Below are 17,915 nucleotides of genomic sequence, written 5' to 3'. Positions count from 1 at the left end.
ACAGTCGTCTTCTCGGGGAGTGGTGGTACTGAACAGTCCAATGGACAAGGGCACCTTGCTGGTATTTCAAAACAGGAAGATCATTCTTCATATAAGATTAGAAGGCAAACAACAGCCATGACAACAATCACCATTACACACAATCCTACTACCACTTCACATCCCCATGCACACAATTTAAATAGGAGAAACAACAATAATCAGGAGTTCATTAGCAAGTTTATGATACCTTATGTTCTTGATCCTATGTGGGTTTTTTGGGTACCTTGCAGTCTTGGGAAAGAGACTTGACAACCAACATTGATGAGGAGACATGGGTAGTATATGGGATTATGCCAGTAGAAGTTTGGTAGGTAACAAAATGAGAGAGACTCAGTTCAAGTTTGCACAATACACCGAGTTTGTGAGGCAGGTTTGATCCTGCTGTTTCCCCATGTGCCTAAAGTGCCTGGCAGTCGGAGGTGATTACATACACTGTGTCAAGATTAAATCCTATTGGTCTAGTGTAGTTAAGGAGCTTGAGAGGCTATTTGGCATGATCTTGGAATTTGATCCTTTATTCCTAATTCTGGGTCTTCCTGAAAGGTGAATTATTGACGCTAATGAGAAAAGGCTGTATAACATCCAAACTTTTGCAGCTCGGAAGAATATCCTCTCCTCCTCGATTAGTGACAAGAATCCTTTGGTTCAAAATTGGCATAAAATAGCTATGGAATGTATTCCTATAGAATTCCTGACTTCTGTACTCCGTTCTAATATTCTGTAAAGTCTGGGACCCCATCTCAAATTTAAAGGCTCTGCTCTGTCTGACCTGCTCCGGCAAAGTTTTCCAGGAGTTGTGTTGCAAGTCTTGATTTTGCTATGCAAAACGGTATGCATCCTGTTATGTCATTGAAACATTTTTGTATGGCTTTAACATCTTCTGACTGACCCATTGTGTAATTAGAGGCAACAGTTCTTAAGGACCATATTTCTGAAATTATCCTGCCTTTCTCTGTTCTTTTGTTTGCAGAAACAATTGTTCTGTACTGTATCAGTTTGTGTTTTGAAAGTTTGTTGCATAAACTGTAAAAATGATAAAAGTCTAATAATTTTTTTTAAAAATATGGTGCCCAGACATTGGAGCCTAAAAGGTAATGGCAGGGTAGGCCACCTCCTGCCCGTCCCGCACATGGTTTGATGGATGCACAATTCATGAACTGATCAGCGCAGATCTCGCGTGTTTCTGCCACCCCGCTGTCCAGCAGAAGTCATGTTGACTTCCACCCCCATTAGCGCACTCAGTCTCCAGAATGGAAGATTCTGCCCCCACATTTCCAAAGAGCACATTTATTCACTGAGCCATTATAAAAGTATTTGAAGAATTAATTTTGGAAACAAACAAACTCAAAAGAATATGACAAATAGTTTCTCATACAAAATAGTAAAAACTGAGAACAACATCACAACATTATTGTCTTTTGGTGCAGATACTTTGTAGATGAATGCGTACCTTGTTATCTGTGATGTAGGCTAAATAACACTTTTTAACTTCACTGTCATTTGAGAAAGGGAGAACTTCTATCTTCCTAACAGGAGACCCATAAATTGGGCCTAATACTGTCTTCCTAGAGAGAAAAGAAACAATGTAAACATACAACAATAAAAGGTGTCATCAAAAACAAGAGTTCAAATGTCTTCAATGTAGTTTAAATCAGTTTGAAATCAAGCTCAGGCTAAACAGGAATGATGTGACATAGTACTGTGAGTTAGCTTTTATTGGTAGAGGGATTGAGTTTCGGAGCCATGAGGTCATGTTGCAGCTGTACAAAACTCTGGTGTGGCCGCATTTGGAGTATTGCGTGCAATTCTGGTCGCCGCATTATAGGAAGGATGTGGAAGCATTGGAAAGAGTGCAGAGGAGATTTGCCAGAATGTTGCCTGGTATGGAGGTGTAGCGTACAAAGACTCACGAGAGACGAATAGAGATGAAGTCGATGAGGCTTTATTAAGCGTGACTTGTTCCCCGCAGTTCAGCAACAGACTGGCCTGCGGGGGAGAACTCCTGGTTCTTATACTCCGCCTTCAGGGCGGAGCTAGAGATCAACAGCCAACCAGGACCCGGGATCTGTCAGCCAATGACATTACGGCTCCACAGTCCCACATGACCCCTAATGCATACTACCACATTCACCCCTTGTTAAAAATGAACCCGGCGGGGTGGTGCTTCGCATGGTGGTAGGGGTTTACAAGGCTGGTCCTGGGAGGAAAAAAAAACTTTTGCATGACATGACAGTGCCCTACACTGGGCTATGTACAGGGTTTTTTGTTTTGAACTATTTACAGTATTCGTAAGAGGGAAAAAGGAAAAAAAATTCTCGTTAAAGTCCACAACATTCTAGTGTTACACCGATGCCACGAGTCGGTCGGGCGGTCTGGTCGTCCTCGTCGATCGCCTCAGCCCCGGTGGTGGTGGTGCTTGTTCCAGTGTTGTCGTCTCCGGGAGCTTTACGGTTCCTGCTTCAGCTTCACTTCTGGTCGGACCTGGGAGGAGGACCGATCCTCCCGGGAAGGGGGCGGTCGCGGGGTGCGCCGGTGGCAGGGAGGGGGTGATTGGTGTCGAGGGGGTGTGCGTGTTGCCGGCGGACGCCAGATCTCGCAGGGAGACCGTGTCCTGTCGGCCGTCGGGGTACTTCACGTAGGCGTACTGCGGGTTCGCGTGGAGGAGGTGAACCCTCTCGACCAACGGGTCCGACTTGTGCGCCCGCACATGTTTCCGGAGCAAGATGAGTCCTGGGGCCGCCAGCCAGGTCGGCAGCGACGTTCCAGAGGAGGACTTCCTGGGGAAGACAAGGAGGCGCTCATGAGGCGTTTTCTATGAGAGGGTAAATTTCCGGGCTTACCCTCAAGTGCAGGACCTGTAGTTTCTGGTCTTCTGTGACCCGGCCGGGGGCCGTTCTGAGGTAGGCTTCGAAACAAGTCTGCCAGTGTTTAAAAACTGCTGCTGAGTTCACTGCGTGGGGGCTGATCCTCAGGCATTCCGGGACGATCCTGAGCTCCAGAGTCCTTTAAGCACGCTTAATAAATTGTAGCGCACAAAGACTCACGAGAGACGAATAGAGATGAAGTCAATGAGGCTTTATTAAGCGTGACTTGTTCCCCGCAGTTCAGCAACAGACTGGCCTGCGGGGCAGAACTCCTGGTTCTTATACTCCGCCTTCAGGGCGGAGCTAGAGATCAACAGCCAACCAGGACCCGGGATCTGTCAGCCAATGACATCACGGCTTCACAGTCCCACATGACCCCTAATGCATACTACCACAGGAGGGAAATCTTATGAGGAAAGGCTGGGAGACTTGAGGCTGTTTTTGTTAGAGAGAAGAAGGTTAAGAGGTGACTTAATTGAGGCAGACAAGATGATCAGAGGATTGGATAGGGTGGACAGTGAGAGCCTTTTTCCTCGGATGGTGATGTCTAGCATGAGGGGACATAGCTTTAAATTGAGGGGAGATAGATATAAGGCAGATGTCAGAGGTAGGTTCTTTACTCAAAGAGTAGTAAGGGCGTGGAATGCCCTGCCTGTAACAGTAGTGGACTCGCTAACACTAAGGGCATTCAAATGGTCATTGGATAGACATATGGATGATAAGGGAATAGTGTAGATGGGCTTTAGAGTGGTTTCACAGGTCGGCGCAACATCGAGGGCCGAAGGGCCTGTACTGCGCTGTAATGTTCTATGTTCTATGTTCTATGGGTGGCATGGTGGCACAGGCAGCACAATAGCACAGTGGTTTGCACTTCTGCCTCACGGCTCCGAGGACCCGGGTTCGATCCCAGCCTCAGGTCACTATCTGTGTGGAGTTTGCACATTTTCCCCGTGTCTTCATGAATCTCGCCCCCATAACCCAAAAATTTGCAGGGTAGGTGATTGGCCACGCTAAATTGACCCATAATTGGAAACATTTTTAAAAAAAGGAATGATGTGAAATAAAGATAAAAGCTGACCTCTTCAGATCTCGCAAGAGTAAAAGGTTAAGTTCGCCAGGGTTAATATGAAAGCGCACAAACATTTTTCAAAGAGTTATCAGAGGAGCAAAGAGATATCTAAAAATAAAGCACAGCAGGGCAGCATGGTGGTGCAGTGGTAAGCACTGCGCCTCCGTGTCTGCGTGGGTCTCACCCCCACAACCCAAAGATGTGTGGGGTAGGTGGATTGGCCACGCCAAGCTGCCCTTTAATTGGGAAAAAAAATTGGGTTCTCTAAATTTATACAGCTGGAGATGAAGAAAACATTAAGTACAAACAACTCAAAAAAAGAAAAACCACAAGGCTAATCCCTATTTTTAGAGGTCATAGAAATGGGGAAATACTAGAGACACTAAGATTTTTCAATCTTGAAAGGAGGTATTTGAAAGCTGATCATATGAAAAGAGTACAATGGTATTGAAAAAGTATAGCCAGAAAATCAAATTAGGAATTGTGAGAAAAGAATAAAGGGGTTGCAAGTTCAAACTAGTTAAGACAAATTTAAGACCAATAACAGTAAAAACCTTTTTTTAAATAAATTTAGAGTAGCCAATAATTTTTTCCAATTAAGGGGCAATTTAGTGTGGCCAATCCACCTATCCTGCACATCTTTGGATTATGGGGGTGAAATCCATGAAACACGGGGAGAATGTGCAAACTCCACACAGACAGTGACCCAGGGCCAGGATCAAACCCGGGTCCTCAGTGCCGTAGACAGCAGTGCTAACCATTGCGCACCGTGCCACCCCTAACAGTAAAACCTTGAAAGATTGTTTTTCTTTCTTTCTTGCGATGTGAGCATCGCTTGCAAGGCCTGTATTTGTTGCTACTAAGTGCCATGTGTTAGTGAGTTCCAGGATTATGACCCGGAAACAGTGAAGGAACGGAGATATAATTCCAAATTAGGATGGTTTGTGGTTTGGAGGAGAACTTGCAGATGGTTCAAAAGCATCTGGTGCCCTTGTAAATCTCGGTGGTAGAGGTTGTGGAATGTGCTTTTAAAGGACCCTTGGTTGCTGCAATACATTTTGAAGATGATGCACATTGCTGCCACTATGTGTTAGTGAAGGGAGTTTTTTTATTCGTTCATGGGAAGTGGGCATCACTGGCTGGGTCAGCATTTATTTCCCATCCCTAATTACCCTTGAGGGGGCAGTTAGGAGTCAACCACATTGCTGTGGGTCTGGAGTCACATGTAGGCCAGACCAGGTAAAGATGGCAGATTTCCTTCCCTAAAGGACATTAGTGAACTAGATAAAAGCAAATTACTGCGATGCTGGGATCTGAAACCAAAGAGAAAATGCTGACCCAAAGGATCATCTGGACTCGAAACGTTAGCTCTTTTCTCTCCCTACAGATGCTGCCAAACCTGCTGAGATTTTTCAGCATTTTCTCTTTCGTTAGTGAACTAGATAGGTGTTTACGACAATCGGTAATGGTTTCATGGTCATCATGAGACTTTTAATTCCAGATTTCAGATTTCACCATCTGCAGTGATGGGATTTGAACCTGGGTCTCCAGAGCATTACTCTGGGTCTCTGGTTTTCTAGTCCAGTGACAATACCACTCTGCCACCATTCAGGATGGTGGATGCTATGCTCATAGAGTGAACTGCTCTCTTCCAGAGTACAGCACAGAAGAGGCCCTTTGGCCCACCATCATGGTGTCAATTTTCTTGAGTGCTGTTGAAAGTGCAGTCATCTAGACAATGGAGAGTATTCCATCACAGTACCTTGTGCCTTGTAGATGGTGGATCAGTTTGGGGGAATCAGGTGGTGAGTTACCCACTGAAGAATTTTCAGCCTTTGACCTGCTGATGTAGCTACGATATATTTGGCTGGTCCAATTCGGTTTCTGGTTAATGGTAACCCCCAAGATGCTGATAGGGTTATCGAACGGGGATGGAATTCAAAGAACAAAGAACAAAAAAATGTACAGCACAGGAACAGGCCCTTCGGCCCTCCAAGCCCGTGCCGACCATGCTGCCCGACTAAACTACAATCTTCTACACTTCCTGGGTCCGTATCCCTCTATTCCCATCCTATTCATGTATTTGTCAAGATGCCCCTTAAATGTCACTATCGTCCCTGCTTCCACCACCTCCTCCGGTAGCGAGTTCCAGGCACCCACTACCCTCTGCGTAAAAAATTGCCTCGTACATCTACTCTAAACCTTGCCCCTCTCACCTTAAACCTATGCCCCCTAGTAATTGACCCCTCTACCCTGGGGAAAAGCCTCTGACTATCCACTCTGTCTATGCCCCTCATAATTTTGTATACCTCTATCAGGTCTCCCCTCAACCTCCTTCGTTCCAGTGAGAACAAACCGAGTTTATTCAACCGCTCCTCATAGCTAATGCCCTCCATACCAGGCAACATTCTGGTAAATCTCTTCTGCACCCTCTCTAAAGCCTCCACATCCTTCTGGTAGTGTGGCGACCAGAATTGAACACTATACCCCAAGTGTGGCCTAACTAAGGTTCTATACAGCTGCAACATGACTTGCCAATTCTTATACTCAATGCCCCGGCCAATGAAGGCAAGCATGCCGTATGCCTTCTTGACTATCTTCTCCACCTGTGTTGCCCCTTTCAATGACCTGTGGACCTGTACTCCTAGATCTCTTTGACTTTCAATACTCTTGAGGGTTCTACCATTCACTGTATATTCCCTACCTGCATTAGACCTTCCAAAATGCATTACCTCACATTTGACCGGATTAAACTCCATCTGCCATCTCTCCGCCCAAGTCTCCAAACAATCTAAATCCTGCTGTATCCTCCGACAGTCCTCATCGCTATCCGCAATTCCACCAACCTTTGTGTCGTCTGCAAACTTACTAATCAGATCAGTTACATTTTCCTCCAAATCATTTATATATACTACAAAGAGCAAAGGTCCCAGCACTGATCCCTGTGGAACACCACTGGTCACAGCCCTCCAATGAGAAAAGCATCCTTCCATTGCTACTCTCTGCCTTCTATGGCCTAGCCAGTTCTGTATCCACCTTGCCAGCTCACCCCTGATCCCGTGTGACTTCACCTTTTGTACTAGTCTACCATGAGGGACCTTGTCAAAGGCCTTACTGAAGTCCATATAGACAACATCCACTGCCCTACCTGCATCAATCATCTTAGTGACCTCCTCGAAAAACTCTATCAAGTTAGTGAGACACGACCTCCCCTTCACAAAACCGTGCTGCCTCTCACTAATACGTCCATTTGCTTCCAAATGGGAGTAGATCCTGTCTCGAAGAATTCTCTCCAGTAGTTTCCCTACCACTGAAGTAAGGCTCACCGGCCTGTAGTTCCCGGGATTATCCTTGCTACCCTTCTTAAACAGAGGAACAACATTGGCTATTCTCCAGTCCTCCGGGACATCCCCTGAAGACAGCGAGGATCCAAAGATTTCTGTCAAGGCCTCAGCAATTTCCTCTCCAGCCTCCTTCAGTATTCTGGGGTAGATTCCATCAGGCCCTGGGGACTTATCTACCTTAATATTTTTTAAGACACCCAACACCTCGTCTTTTTGGATCTCAATGTGACCCAGGCTATCTACACACCCTTCTCCAGACTCAACATCTACCAATTTCTTCTCTTTGGTGAATACTGATGCAAAGTATTCATTTAGTACCTCGCCCATTTCCTCTGGCTCCACACATAGATTCCCTTGCCTATCCTTCAGTGGGCCAACCCTTTCCCTGGCTACCCTCTTGCTTTTTATGTACGTGTAAAAAGCCTTGGGGTTTTCCTTAACCCTATTTGCCAATGACTTTTCGTGACCCCTTCTAGCCCTCCTGACTCCTTGCTTAAGTTCCTTCCTACTTTCCTTATATTCCACGCAGGCTTCATCTGTTCCCAGCCTTTTAGCCCTGACAAATGCCTCCTTTTTCTTTTTGACGAGGCCTACAATATCTCTCATCATCCATGGTTCCCGAAAATTGCCGTATTTATCCTTCTTCCTCACAGGAACATGCCGGTCCTGAATTCCTTTCAACTGCCACTTGAAAGCCTCCCACATGTCAGATGTTGATTTGCCCTCAAACATCCGCCCCCAATCTATGTTCTTCAGTTCCCGCCTAATATTGTTATAATTAGCCTTCCCCCAATTTAGCACATTCATCCTAGGACCACTCTTATCCTTGTCCACCAGTACTTTAAAACTTACTGAATTGTGGTCACTGTTACCGAAATGCTCCCCTACTGAAACATCTACCACCTGGGCGGGCTCATTCCCCAATACCAGGTCCAGTACCGCCCCTTCCCTAGTTGGACTGTCTACATATTGTTTTAAGAAGCCCTCCTGGATGCTCCTTACAAACTCCGCCCCGTCTAAGCCCCTGGCACTAAGTGAGTCCCAGTCAATATTGGGGAAGTTGAAGTCTCCCATCACCACAACCCTGTTGTTTTTACTGGCCAGCAATGGTAAAGCTGTTAAATGCTGGGGATGGTCTTTTAAATCCATCAGAGTCAGCATTGTTTTATAAAGTGTAAATTGTGTTTGCCTAATTTGCTAAAGATCTTCAAAGATGCAAAAATCCAAGTGGATTATGGAGATCCTGTAGATGTAATATATCTCAATGGGGATTGTTCATTTTGCATTTGACTGTGAGGGAGAGGTGAGAAGGGAGAGGGAGGGAGGGGGATGTATGGGTGGGGTATTTAATGTATTGGGTGGGTTTTGTTACTGTTGTAAATTGTAAAATTTGGAATAAAAATACTTTTTAAAAAAACAAAAACTTTATAGATCTAGAATAATTTGGCTATGTTCAAAATATACTTTCAAAGAAACCTGAACACAATGAAGTAGTTATTTCCATCTTAGACTGGTTAAAAAGATTATTGTTTTAAAGCAAAATGTTATGCCTTTTCTGTACAAATGGTTTTCACAAACCTGCACATCTTGGTAGTGGCATTGTAGAGCTTTAGCTTATACTGGTTGTTGGCTGTGATAATAAAGCTCTCTTTACTGATCGGTGGGTACCAGGCCATGCATGCAGGGACAGCACTTTGTTCTATTCTTTCATTACTCAATATCTTTAGATCATCCTCAGTACTATGAGCCAGATCGTACTCCACCTGATAAATTAAAAAAAAAAATTTTTTTAATAAGTTTTGCATAAGCTACCGCAACTTATTTTTTTAAACGAGAAGAGATGTTGTAAGGTGTCATCTACAACAGCAAACATAAAGCAATGAAAATGAAATAGGTGAAACACAATAAAAAGTGCATGGCAGTCAATTATGGAAAAACTCAAATAAACAATGAAGAATAATCAATAAATTATGCAAAGCAATTACTACCAGAAAAAAAATCTAGTAACTCAAAGTGAGAGCTAAGGAGAGTTCCCATGTATGTTGGATTCTTACCAGTAATGATGCCACATCAGGAAAGGCATCTGGGTGAGATGAACTGCAAAGAGCCCAACCTAAGTCGGAGGGGCCTGAGGTGGGCATTCACCACCAAATGATCCAAAAATGAAAACATACTTCTACCTCAATTTGAAATATGTTAACATCAGTAAACCTTTTAGAAAGATGAAATAGTTGCAAGAAATTACAATTAATATTTTTCTCTCTTGACTCACTTAGTGATAGGGGCTTGGATGGGGCAGAGTTTGTAAGGTGTATCCAGGAAGGGTTCGTGATACAATATGTAGATAGTCCAACTAGGGAAGGGGCAGTACTGGACCTGGTATTGGGAAGGATCCTGGACAGGTGGTTGAGGGGTCAGTAGGGGAACATTTTGGAAGTAGTGACCACAATTTCGTAAGTTTTAGGATACTTTTGGATAGGGATGAGGGTTAAGGTGCTAAACTGGGGAAAGGAAAATTATGATAACATTAGACAGGAATTGAAGAATTTGGATTGGGTGCAGCTATTGGAGGGTAAATCAACATCGGACTTGTGGGAGTCTTTCATGCGACAGTTGATTAGGATTCAGGAAAGTCACGTTCCTGAGAGAACAAGGATAAATATGGGAAGTTTAGGGAGCCTTGGATAACGAGGGATATTGTGAACCTAGTCAAAAAGAAAAAGGAGGCTTTTATATGGTCTGGAAGGGTGGGAAAAGTCGAAACCCTTGAGGAGTATAACGAAAGTAGGAAGGTACTTAAGCGGGAAATTAAGAGGGCTAGGAGGGGTCAATAAAATCCTTGGCCAGTAGGATTAAGGTGAATCCAAAAGCTTTTCATTCATAAAAAGCATGAGGGTGACCAGGGAAAGGATTGGACCACTTAAGGACAGTGGGGCGGATCTATGTGTTGAGCCATAGGAAATAGGTGAGGTACTAAATGAGTACTTTGCATCAGTGTTCACCAAAGAAAAGGGGCCGGATTCTCCGCATCCCGATGGCAAAATCTCGTTCAGCGACGGGGTAGAGAATCTGTTTTCCCACACGAAATCGGGGCTGGTGCCAGTTTCGCTATTCTCCGCCCCCCGAAAAGTGGCGACGCCGTGTATCCACTGCCTCAGGCCATTGCCTGAGGCCCACCCCGCTATTCTTCGTCCCCAACTGGCCGAATTCCCAACGGCGTGGTTCTAATCATCCAGGATACTCACGAGGCGGCTGCGGACTCAGTCCGTGGCCACCACAATCGGGGGAGGGCCGTTCGGAGGACAGGGCGGGCCTCATTCGGGACTGGGGGCTATGTGTGCGGGCGGCCCGGGTCGGGCGAGTGGCCGATGCGGGGCATTATTTTGGCGGTCCAGGTCCGCGGGCTGAGTCCGCCATGGAGCACGGCGTGGCCGCTGGAGGCCGCCGCCGTGCACATGCGCGGCCTCTGACCCTGAAGTGCGGGGGGGGGGCCATATCGGCAGCTGGAACTGCGAGCTTCACGACAGCTGCCTGCTAGCCCCCTGCAAGATGGTGAATCTATGGTCTTTTGACGCCAGTTTCCAAGGGGTAAAAGACCACAGTTTTCACAACGGCGTGGAGACATAGTCCCAAAAACAGAGAATCCAGCCCAAGGACTTTGTGGAAGATGATTCTTGGGTAGGGTGTGTGGATAGTCTAGGTCATGTTGACATCAAAAAGGAGATAATCGGTGTTTTAAAAGACATTAAGGTAGATAAGTCTCCTGGGCCGGATGGGATTTATCCCAGAATACTGAAGGAAGCAAGGGAGGAAATTGCTGGGCGCTTGACTTACATCTTTATATCCTCATTGGCTACAGGTGAGATCCCAAAGGACTGGAGAACAGCTAATGTGGTACCTCTGTTCAAGGAAGGTAGCAGGAAATAGCCAGGTAGCCAAGAACTAATAGCCAGGTAGCCAAGAACCAGGGGACAGTAGCCAAAGCATGAGAGGGAGAGATAGACCGGGAGAGGGGGGGACGGGACTGCTAAATCTAAGAGGAAGGAAAGGCGAACCACAGGGGAGTGGGAGAGGGGGAGGGGGGAAGAGGGATGAGACAGGGAACATTAGAGGAGAGCCAGGGAGGTTGTGGGGGGGAGGGGGGGAGGCAGGGAAACGTTAACAAACTTGGCATCCACAGGAACAGAGAAAAAGGAGAAAACAGGCAGAAGACGGGAGGGCCGTCTAAAGCGGAAGTGAGCACGAGACGACAACGGCAGCGAAATCTGTCCGGGAGAAGCAAGGGACAACACCAGCACCAGACCCATTTGAGTATTGCCCTCGGTAATTGTCTCGCCGGCACACAAATGTATATCTGCGCCCCCCCCCAGTCTCCGCTCCACCCCCCAAATAGATGCCTACTTATGTGTGTAAATAATTGATTTTGTATTTCTCTCATGTTGTTACCTTTTTTCTTTTTTTTTCTTTCCCTTTGTGATTTGTGTGTGTGTGCCCTTCTCTTCTAAATATATATATACATATCATATCCTGTGTACATAACGGCAAATATAATTTGTTCAAAAACCCAATAAAAAACATGTATAAAAAAAAGAAAGGTAGCAGGAAACTATAGGCCGGTGAGCCTCACGTCGGTAGTAGATAAATTATTGGAGAGAATTCTCAGGGACAGGGTATATACCCATTTGGAAACAAATGGACACATTAGCGATAGAGAGCATGGTTTTGTGAAGGAGAGATCATGCCTCATTAACTTGATCGAGTTTTTTGAGGAGGTGACAAAGATGATTGATGAGGGGAGGGCAGTGGATGTTGTTTACATGGACTTTAGTAAAGCCTTTGACAAGGTGCCTCATGGCAGACTGGTGCAAAAGGTGAAGTCACACGAGATCAGAGGTGAGGTGGTAAGATTGATACAGAACTGGCTCGGTCGCAGAAGGCAGGGGGTAGCAGTAGAAGGGTGCTTGTGGAAGGGAAATTGATGAGTTGCCAATTTAGAAGCATGGTGGGAAATGCTTGACTATAGTTAACACTGCTTTTTAGCAAAAATGCTGAAATATTCTGGTCTTGGCCTTATTATGAAAACACATTGTCCTCCGAAAGATAACAAAATGTGTACTCGAATTGTTTTTAGCCAAGGGCAAGAACATACGTACTACGTATTTCAGCTTACGTACTTTCCAAGGTCTATTTAATATAAACATGCCTGTTTACTTCAAACTGTGATTTCAGACTATAAAACATGCTGTCTTCAACCGCATCTCAGAGTGCAGTGCACTAGCTTTTGCAGCTGGAACACTCTCTCTCCGCAAATATATTTGTGTAAATAAATTTCGTTAAATCAAACCTCGAGGAATTTGTCTTTATTATGATTTCCACGACAGTGCTTTTCTGAATGGAAGGTGTGACTAGTGGTGTTCCACAGGGATCGGTGCTGGGGCCTCTGTTGTTTGTAGTATACATAAACAATTTGGAGGAAAATGTAGCTGGTCTGATTAGTAAGTTTGCGGATGACACCAAGGTTGGTGGAGTGACAGATAGTGTTGAGGATTGTCAGAGGATACAGCAGGACATAGATAGGTTGGAGATTTGGGCAGAGAAATGGCAAATGGAGTTTAATCCAGACAAATGTGAGGTAATGCATTTTGGTAGGTCTAACATAGAGGGGAAATATACAGTACATGACTCTTAGGAATATAGAAAGCCAGAGAGATCTGGAAGTACAGGCCCACAGATCTTTGAAAGTGACAACACAAGTGGACAAGGTAGTCAAGAAAGCAAATGGAATGCTTGCCTTCATTGAACAGGGCATCGAGTATAAAAACTGGCAAGTCATGCTACAATTGTATAGAACATAGGTATGGCCACACTTGGAATATTGCACACACTTTTGGTTGCCACGCTACCAGAAGAATGTGGAGGCTTTGGAGAGGGTGCAGAGGAGGTTTACCAGGATGTTGCCTAATCTGGAGGATGTTAGCTATGCAATGAGGCTGAATAGAATCGGTCTGTTTTCATTAGAACGACGGAGGTTGAAGGGCGACCTGATAGAGGTCTACAAGATTATGAGGGGCATGGATAGAGTGGATGGGCAGGCACTCTTTCCCAGGATGGATGGATCAGTCACTAGTGGGCATAGGTTTAAGGTCCGTGGACCAAAGTTTAGAGATGTGCAAGGCAGGTTTTTTACACAGAGGGTAAGCAAGTGCCTGGAACGCACTGCCAGGAGAGGTTGTGGAAGCAGATACATGAACTACGTTCAAAAGGCATCTCAACAAATACATGGATAGGATGGGTATAGAGGGATACAGCACTAGGAAGTGCTGAGGGTTTTGGCCAAAGGTGGTATCATGACCGGGATAGGTTTGGCGGGCCGAAGGGCCTGTTCCAGTGCTGTATTGTTCTTTGTTCTCTTTCTGTTTCTTTTTATAATTTGCATATACAGTGAAAATCTAATTTCATCAAGCAGAGATCATGCTTAGAGGTTAGTGAATCTAGCAGTGCATTTACAATATTTTTCAGTTGCTTTATCGTTTGCTAATCAATAACAGATGATTACTTTCAGTCAAATCTTACTTCGGGTTTGAACAAACATTTAAGTTATTATTATGAACTATGTCAAAGGAATGGACTTTAATGCATAAAAGGAGCCTGGCCAAAATATAAGTTACCTACCAGAACTCTGTCCTCTCCAAGAGACAATAGTCTGGGTTGATTGCTGTCCAAATATATCCCAAACATGAGATTTTGAATAGGTTTAAAATGTGCATTTTGCCTTCCTAAGTAATCCCAAGACTTCTCCTTAAACAGAAATACTGTTACTGCGGTTTTAGAATCCTGCACAAAAATAATAAATCATTACAAGAGCCACTGTACAAACCAGGATTTATTATGTAGCTGGAATAAACTGCTTATTGGATTATGTAACTGCTTCTCAGGCAATAAATATATTTTGTGTAGCATAAATCATTGTATGCAGCAATGTTGAAATAGAAAATTAAATTTTAAAACTGTAAAAAAGTAATATCATTCATTATTGCAGTATAGCATATTATGCAAGTTTTTGACCATATAAAACCAGGACATCATAGATGGTTGAGCTATTACCTGAGATCCATATCTACCCTACTAAGCACAATCTACAGAGTCTCTCTGAACAAACCAGAATTAGTAAACAAGATTTTCTCTTAACTATTTTTATTGCCAGTAAGATGATGTCCAGCCTAATGAAAGGTAAGGACTTCCAGCCTAATGAAAGATAATGGTGTGCCAATTTGGACAGGTGTTGAGTTGAAGCATGGCACTTGTGACGGTATAGATTCCAATTGGGACATGGTTCCACAATGTGCTGGTCAACCCAATACTTTATTGAAGTGGTTATTCTTCAAATGTGAATTTACATAATGAATGTTGCTATGCTATTCTACACAAGAGTAATCACAGCTGAACCCAATCCTTGGCCTTTTGCAGCAAGCACATAAACACTTTATAGCAGAGGATCACTGGGGAGTGGTCATTTTAATGTCCTTTCTGTGATCAGCTGGCTAAAAACTGATTCGAGATTCAACCTAACAAATGTTGATCTATTCTTTATTAAATGAGCAGTTGGACTGCCAACTTCTCCCATAGCTCACTTGGTTAGATGGTTCCCACATAAGACACTGCCAAGTACATCCTAATGTCTACAGAATAGTAACGGACTGGAAATATTTAATCTGCTTTCCGCTTCATCAGGATGTTTGAAGGCTGGTTTAGCACAATGGGCTAAATAGCTGGCTTTTAAAGCAGACCAAGGCAGGCCAGCAGCATGGGTTCAATTCCCATACCAGCCTCCCCGAATAGGCGCTGGAATGTGGCAACTAGGGGCTTTTCACAGTAACTTTATTTGAAGCCTACTTGTGACAATAAGTGATTTTCATTTCATGTATGAGATTTGAAAGAGGAATAGAAAAATAAAACTTATAAAGTACTTAACGTTACATTAAATTTAATTCACTATACTGTAAATAAATTAGGCTTAGATTTATTGTGGTTCACCATATTGGCCTGAACTTTGCTGTGCTAATAATGCTCACTGCTATTATTGGCTAAAACTGCAACTTCTGCAATCCACACATATGTAGTGAAATACCAAAATCCAGGCATTGCTGTCCACAGGGTGTACTTTGGGGTTTTTGCTCATGGAACCTCACAGAGATCTTTTTCACAATGTGATATTATATTAATTACCCAGTATAATTATAAAGACTGATGGAAAACTTAAGCCTTGTTCCAATTCATTGAGGGAATCATAGAACCATAGAATGTACAGTGCAGAAGGAGGCCTCTGGGCCTCCGGAAAGAACACCCCACCCAAGCCCACACCTCCACTCCATCCCCCCAACCCAGCAACCCTTTGGATACTACAGGCAATTTATCATAGCCAATCCACCTAACCTGGGCATCTTTGGACTGTGGGAGGAAACTGGAGCACCCGGAGGAAACCCACGCACACACGGGGAGAACGTGCAGACACCGCACAGACAGTGACCCAAGCCGGGAATCGAACCTGGGACCCTGGAGCTGTGAAGCAACTGTGCTAACCACTGTGTTACCGTGTTACCCTAAATTAGGAGTAACTGGGTACTTAATCATGTAGCGAGTCATACTTACTCCTGAAGAACTCCGCTAGCCCCAAGAAATAATTTTACAAGGGTGAAATCTGATTTGCTTAGTAGAAAATCAATTTTGCAGATTTTTAAAAATTGAATTTTATATAGTTTTTTATGTTTTTTTCTTTTATGTCTTTTACCTAATCCCATGTGTATGACCCAATCTTTATTTCACTTCCAGTACAATGACCTAAATGTAATATATTTTCTGTCTTTTACTTCCTGCTTTATTCTCTATGAAGATTCTGCAATCTAATTAGCCAAGCAGCTTCTCTGCTGGCTTCCCTACTTTCAGACGCAACACAGAATTACTACAGTGCAGAAGGTGGCCATTCGGCCCATCGAGTCTGCACTGACCCTCTGAAAGAGCATCCTACGTCGACACAATTCCCCACCTTATCCCCGTAAACCCACCTAGGGACAATTTAGCATAGCCAATCCATCTAACCTGCACATCTTTGGACTATTGGAGGAAACCGGAGCACCCGGAGGAAGTCCACGCAGGCATGGGAAGAAAGTCCAGACTCCGCACAGTCATCCGATGTTGGAATTGAGCCTGGGTCGCTGGCGCTGTGAGGCAGCAGTGCTAACCACTGTGCCACCCTGCAACAGATTCCCTGCAGAGAGTGTTGACTTCAAATTGCTGCTGGAAGACTCAAACTCTACATGGGCAAGCCCACTGAAAATCTATGGGCAGCTGTACATGAGGTAAATGGCAAAATCAGTTCCTTTGCTGCTCACAGCAAGATCCGGGTATACATGCATTTGTACCAAGTTCTTTTATCGATTAGTCTAAGCAACCATGGAATATTCCAATAACTCACTATCGTTGCTAGGTAATTGGAATTATGCGAGAAGGCGATCTGAGTAACAGCATCCCTGGCATACTGGAAAGGTTCTGGTAACTCATCATTTAGAGAAAGCGCATCAAGGATGTGAACACATCCATCGGTAAGTCCAACTCCCAACAGTGTACCTATGGGGAGTAACAAAATGGTATTTAGCCAATGAAAATGTATACAGAGAACATACGGGTCAAATTTACTTTTTCCATTAAATGTTCATGTATTTCGGACGTAGAAAGGATGCAGTGTAAAGCATGGGTGCTAATTCACAATAAACCCCTTTCATGTTCCTGGTGTAGACCAATTTCAACAGCCAGATTTTCTTATTTTTTAAATTTAAAGTGCCCAATTCTTTTTTTCTAATGAAGGGGCAATTTAGCGTGGCCAATCCACCTACCCTGCACATCTTTGGGTTGTGGGGTTGAAACCCACGCAGACATGGGGAGAATGTGCAAACTCCACTCAGACAGTGACCCGGAGCCGGGATCGAACCAGAGTCCTCAGCACCGTAGGCAGCAGTGCTAACCACTATCACCGTGCCGCCCCAACAGCAAGTTTTCTGATTGGCATCATTTTAACGCTGATAACCCATTTGTGTTGTTGCTTGAATTAAAATAATGGCATTTGGAAAATCTAGGCCATTCTTAATTAACATGTAGTTCATCACTAATTAGTGGCCTTAGTGACAGAAATACTCAGATGGATGGTGTGGAAAGTAGAAAATTATCACACTCGTGCATCAATGGATATTGTTCTGAGGCTTATGTTGGGGCAGAGTGGAGGGAGTTTTACTGTTGCACTTCACATCTGATCTCAGAGCACTTGATGAAGATTGTGAATTTAATACCTGTTTTATTATAAGTCACACACTGAATATAGTTTCCTCTTCCAAAGAGTCTGCTGCAGAGGGGTTCCTTCTTCTCATAGTCCCAGACCTTCAGGAGCCCACAATAGCTTCCCATACAAATGAGAGGTTGAGCAGGATTACATGCTATAGCATGTATCGCTGCACCATGCTCCTGCAACAACACTTCAAGTTTGCAGCCGTCTCCAGTTACATGAGCGACTGTCGCATCAACTGTTGCTACAACAAAGTTTCTACG

General features: G+C 44.3%; 1 protein-coding gene across 1 annotated transcript in view; it reads right to left on the bottom strand.

Moving 5' to 3' along the window:
- Positions 1-17,915, bottom strand: part of cfap251 (cilia and flagella associated protein 251) — a 276,809-nt gene that overhangs the window by 67,066 nt on the left and 191,828 nt on the right. The window contains exons 12-16 of the mRNA XM_072495300.1: positions 17,660-17,910; positions 16,792-16,943; positions 13,992-14,153; positions 8,898-9,082; positions 1,493-1,607 (exon numbers count right to left, since the gene is read on the bottom strand). Coding sequence (XP_072351401.1) covers positions 1,493-1,607; positions 8,898-9,082; positions 13,992-14,153; positions 16,792-16,943; positions 17,660-17,910 — 865 coding nt within the window. The remainder of the gene's footprint in view (positions 1-1,492; positions 1,608-8,897; positions 9,083-13,991; positions 14,154-16,791; positions 16,944-17,659; positions 17,911-17,915) is intronic.

Source organism: Scyliorhinus torazame, chromosome 1 (genome assembly GCF_047496885.1).
Source record: "Scyliorhinus torazame isolate Kashiwa2021f chromosome 1, sScyTor2.1, whole genome shotgun sequence".
In the NCBI taxonomy this organism is placed as follows: Eukaryota; Metazoa; Chordata; class Chondrichthyes; order Carcharhiniformes; family Scyliorhinidae; genus Scyliorhinus; species Scyliorhinus torazame.
The sequence above is the reverse complement of the archived record's forward strand: the minus strand, read 5'-3'. Positions and strand labels throughout refer to the sequence as shown.